The sequence below is a fragment of the Nematolebias whitei genome, chromosome 23 (assembly GCF_014905685.2).
Source record: "Nematolebias whitei isolate Nwh7 chromosome 23, NemWhi1, whole genome shotgun sequence".
NCBI classification, from domain to species: domain Eukaryota; kingdom Metazoa; phylum Chordata; class Actinopteri; order Cyprinodontiformes; family Rivulidae; genus Nematolebias; species Nematolebias whitei.
Genome location: NC_056520.1, coordinates 8,346,955 through 8,352,186, shown reverse-complemented (window position 1 = coordinate 8,352,186; position 5,232 = coordinate 8,346,955). Strand labels below are relative to the sequence as shown.

The 5,232-nt window shown below is 35.2% G+C and overlaps 1 protein-coding gene across 1 annotated transcript in view; it reads right to left on the bottom strand.

Annotated features, from left to right (window-relative positions):
• Positions 1-914: 914 nt before the first annotated feature.
• fastkd2 (FAST kinase domains 2) overlaps positions 915-5,232 on the bottom strand; it is a 9,969-nt gene continuing 5,651 nt past the window's right edge. Inside the window, exons 8-11 of the mRNA XM_037696646.1 lie at positions 4,076-4,312; positions 3,888-3,960; positions 1,485-1,599; positions 915-1,200 (exon numbers count right to left, since the gene is read on the bottom strand). Of these exons, the coding sequence (XP_037552574.1) occupies positions 1,108-1,200; positions 1,485-1,599; positions 3,888-3,960; positions 4,076-4,312 (518 nt within the window). The 3' untranslated portion in view covers positions 915-1,107. The remainder of the gene's footprint in view (positions 1,201-1,484; positions 1,600-3,887; positions 3,961-4,075; positions 4,313-5,232) is intronic.

The window sequence follows — 5,232 nt, the reverse complement described above, 5'->3', positions numbered from 1 at the left end:
TCCACAATTTGTGCACTCATTTAAACTTTTTTCAGCCTAATTCAGCAAAAATGTGCTCTCTCCATTCTGGTAATTTAAGCTTCTTTCTTTCTACATTTTTAGCTACTTTTCAGCAGTTTTTTTTTTGCTAGCTAGTTTCAGCTTTTTTCAGTTAATTCCCACTTTTGTGCTCATTTCCGCTGCTTTCAGTCTAAAGGGACAAACATTATTTCTGCTTTCTTCTGCCAATTTATGCTTGTTCTAACTTTTTAGCTACCCTTTTGGCTAATGTCAGCAGTTTTCTTATGAATTTGAATTTTCCATGTTAATTTTTGCTACTTTCAGGCCAATTTTTATTATTTTATTGATTAATTCCAGACATGTCAAAACCATTGCAGACTGCACAGGATGTATCAGCATCAACACCAATATGAATCTGTGCATCCATACATACATGTACACATTTGAACACACAGAATCCCTATAAATATATATATACATATATGCACACACAAGTCCCATTTAATATCTGAAAATAAACCTCTCTATGCTCCTTTCAGCTTTTTTCTGCTATTTCAGCGATTTAGCTTTTGATGCTAATTTTAGCCTTTTCAGCTAATGCCACATTATTGAGCTCATTTGTTTTTTCCGCTTCCTTCTGGTAGTTTGTTTCTTTCTGCTTTTTCAGCTACTTTTTTTTCCTAATTTCAGCCCTTTTTGTTGCTAATTTTCTATTTTTTGTGCCATTTCTGCTCATTTAAACCTAATTCAGCAAATATTCTTTATTGTGATAATTTAGGCTTGTTCTACCTTTTCAACAGCATTTTTAGCTAATTGCAGCTGTTTTTCAGCAGGTTCTTCAGCAATAAGCATTCACACTGCATTTTCACAGGAAATTTAATTTAGTTTCTGTTTGGCTCTCACGTTTTAACGGGTTAGATCAAGTTGTTGAAACTAGTTTTGGAAATAAAATACATTGAACATAAGATTTGACGTTTTATGTTGAAACCAATTGGTTTTAAACAAAAGAAAATCCCTCGGGTAGGATTTATTTTAGTACTTTATTAGAAATACACATCTGTTCACTAAATTCAAGTCTCGCTGTCTTAAGGGTCCAGATGTTCCACTTTATGTTGCTTCTGACGTTTGTTCTGGAAAAATCAGTCGTCTGAGGACATCCATCTTCTCTGTGGCGTTGCACTTTAAATCCTGCTCCATTACCTGAAACACAAACGTTACGGAGGTCACATCAACTCCACGCTATAAGAATAATAAGAACGTAACCTGACGTTAGTCAGACATCACAACAAATACAATTTAAAATCTTTTAGCAACCACATAATTGCAATAAATATCAAAGCAGGACTGCAATAACGTCACAAGTACGAGTGGATTAAAATATATAAATCAAGGATTTTCTAACTGAAAATTTTACGGATTATGAAACAGAAGGCGTCTTATTCAACAAGTTTCACAGCTGAAATGTTGAACAATCGAACGGTTACCAGGACGGGGGTGTAGCCCAGAGCCTTCAGGTGACGGAGCTTGGTAGCGAGAATACCACGAGGGTTTGACGAGCCGAAACAAACGTTTGAGTTCGGGGCGAAAATTACAGCGACTCTAGAAAAATCAAGAAAAATCATTTGTCAGCTTCAAAACCAGATGAGCTGAAGTGAGGAACACAAACTGAAGAGTGCGGCTGTATCATCACAGGAAAGGAAATGAAGTAAAACACGTCCCGAATGCGTTTTATTTGTATGTTGTTCTGCTTCAGCTTCTTTCAGCTTCCTTCTGCAAATTTACACATTTTTTCAGCTAATTTCAGCCGTTTTGTGCTTCTTTTAGCTTCTTTCTGCTAATTTCAGCTTGCTATGCTTTCAGGTTATTAATGCAAGTTTCAGGTTTTTCTGTTATTTCAGCTACTATTCCTTCCTTCTTGTAATTTAAGCTTCTTTCTGCCTTTTTTAGCTACTGTACTTTTCAGCTGTTTTTGGTAATTTTCAGTTTTTTCCAGATCATTTTTATTTCTTTGAGCCAGGGCAAACTGTTTTATTTCTGCTTTCTTCTGCTAATTTAAGCTTGTTCTACCTTTACAGCTACTTTTTAATAGCATTTTTTCAGCCAACTTCAGCTGTTTTCAGATAAATTCAAGTTTTTCATGGTAATTTCTGCTACTTTGAGCCTAATTAACTTCTTTGATATGTTCAGCTTGTTATAGTCTTTTCAGATTAATTATGCTAGTTTCAGCCTTTTCTGCTATTTCAGCTACTATTTAGCTTCTTATGCCAATTTTAACTTTTTCAGTTAATTCCATTTTTTTTTTTTTTTAGCTCATTCCAGCTCTTTATGCTTCCTTCTGGTAGTTTAAACTTATTTCTGCCTTTCAGCTGTTCAGCCATTAATTTTTTTTAGCATTTTTTAGCCAATTTCAGCTGTTTTCAGATAAATTCAAGTATTTCAAGGTAATTTCTGCTACTTTGAGCCTAATTAACTTCTTTTGCTAATTTCAGCTCGTCATGCTCCTTTCAGCACAATTATGCTAGTTTCAGCTATTTTTGCTATTTCAGCTATTTAGCCGTTTTATACAAATTTTAGCTTTTTCAGTTAATCCCACACTTTTTAGCTCATTTCAGCTCTTTCTGCTTCCTTCTGCCTTTTTAGCTTTTTCTTTAAATAGCTAATTTGTGCTTTTTTTAGCTGATTTTTGTGCTCATTTCTGCTTGTTTAAACCTAATTCAGTGAATATGTATTCTTTCTGCTCTTTTTCTGCTAGCTTATGCTTGTTCTTACATTTCAGAATGTTTTTAGCTACATTTCAGCTGCTTTTCAGCAAGTTCTTCTGCAATAAGCATTCACACGGCATTTTCACAGGAAAATACAATTCTCTAGTTAATATTTTGTTTTTGTTTTGTTCATCAGAAATGACTCCTGTAGCTTTTTATTCGTATGTCAGGGTTTAAGTTGTCGTTCTGTATTTACTCTTTTATTGAAATGCACTTTGGTTTCTGTAAAATGCAAAGTTTTGTCTTTTCTGTCAAAATATTAGCTTGAACAAATCGACTGCACGGCTGTTTTAAACGGATTTTAAAAAGTTTTTTTCGAAAATCAACTAATGTTAAATATCTTTATTTAGACAAGTAAAAATGCAGAGCAGCAGAAATGTTAAAAGTACAAGAATAAAAGCATGAAGGGACTCGAGTTTTAAATAAATATAATATTAAACTGTTAAAAATCAGTGGAGGTTTTTATAAATCAAAAACGTTTTTACAAACAAAAACAGTAAACTTAAAAAAATACATATATTACTGACCTAACAAAACCTTTAGGATGTAATTAGTTTTATTTTGAAAAGGTTTAATGTAGGAAAATGTAGTTTAATGATTTAGCCACTTTTTACGGTGGTGGTGTTATTATAACATCTTTGCTTCATTAATACTTTAATTTCCCCAAAAGAGATAATCGAATGCTGAAACAAAAGCATTTATTAAAGAAATATCTCACAAATAAAATAAAAAAAACACATTTTATGAAAAAATCATCATCAGACAGACTTTAATGCATAAAAGTTCATAAAACAGATTTTTATTAAAAATGGTTTAATCCCTCTGGGAAAGAAAAAGTGTTTTAAATTTGGTGCAACTTCCTGCTGTTTCCGAGCATCTCCCACCACCGGAGAAGGCCTAATTTTATTTGTTAATTTAGTTTTTATTTGTTAAAAAGTCACAACAAGGTCCAGTTTGGAGACGTTACGCTGCAGAAATCATCAAACACTTAACCATCGGTGTTTAAATGTATCAGTTTCTGATTATTTTGGAATATGATTATAGAGATCACAAATAAATGTAAGAAATGAAGAATATTTTAGGACAAAATAATAAAGAATGAACGGATGAGCAGCAGGTTGTTACCTCTGAGCGCCCTCTGCTGGTTCCTCTGCAGAGCTGCAGGTCTGGTTTGACGGCGCTTCAGTTAGAACGCCGTCTGAGAGCAAACAAACGAGAGCCCGCTGACATCACAGAATCACACGAACAACGCAACCGTGAGGTTTTATCTTCAACTCAAACAGGAAGTGATGAGTCCAGGCGTGGACGGTTACCCAGGACGTAGAAGTTCTCCACCACCACGGCTTCCTGCAGCTCTGTGCTCGTCCGACCTGCCACCAGCTGCTGCAGGGTCGGCGAGAGCAACGGGTTGACCGCCGGACAGATGGGAGTGAGCCGTTCCAGGACGGACGTGGGGACGGACAAGGGACGAGGAAGAGGAGGACGGTCCAGACGAAGGCAGAGGTCCACCGTCCGAAGCATTCTCTCGTGGTCCATGTAAAGTTTCTCCTCTGACGAGAAAACACGAGACGAGGAAGCTCAGAAACCAAGACAAAACTTCAGTTTTCTTACAGAGTTCGTTGTGACGCTTTCACACTCTTGTTTTCCTGCTAATATTTATTATTACTCCGTATTCTTCCAGTTATCTTAAGACTATTACGTACGTTTTTCAGCATCTTTCTCGTCCCGCAGTTTTCAGCCGTTTCAACAAATCATAAAACGTTCGGCTCTTTCAGGACAATCCTGCTGTGACTTTTGGTATTGGTGCAACTTTAGCTTTTTTAAATATTTAGCCTTTTCTGTCATTTTTTTTTTCCTCGCAGAAAATGAATTGAGCTCATTTTACGTCTTTAAAATCTTTAGATCTGTTTACAAATTTTACGGCTCCTTTCACAGTTTGTTCTGCTTCAGCTTCTTTCAGCTGTTTTGTGCTCCTTTCAGCTTCTTTCGGCTAACTACAACATTTTTGTGCTTCTTCTAACGTATTTCCACTACTCTATTTTTCTTAGTATAAGTCGCAGTTTTGGGCATCATTTACATGCCCTGCAACTTAAAGGCCGAAGCGACATAATTATAGATTTTTTCCATATTTATAAACCATTTTTTGGTGGAGATATGAGTTTTCATTCATTCTGACTGAAAAAAAATTGAGCAGTACCATTTTCAGCCACTTGATGGCAGCAGAGTAGCAGTAGCTGTATGGCATGCTGTTGTATCATGTAATAGGTCAACGTGGCTAAAATGACAAATTCAAAAAAGTTCCAAGACAAAAACTGGAATTTTTTATTATACTTTGTTTTTTTTAATTGAACATTTTTTGAATTTACCATTTTCTGGATGACTGAGAATCTTCACCAGTTTTTAATGATACATTTTTTGAATTTACCATTTTCTGGATGACTGAGAATCTTCACCAGTTTTTAATGATACA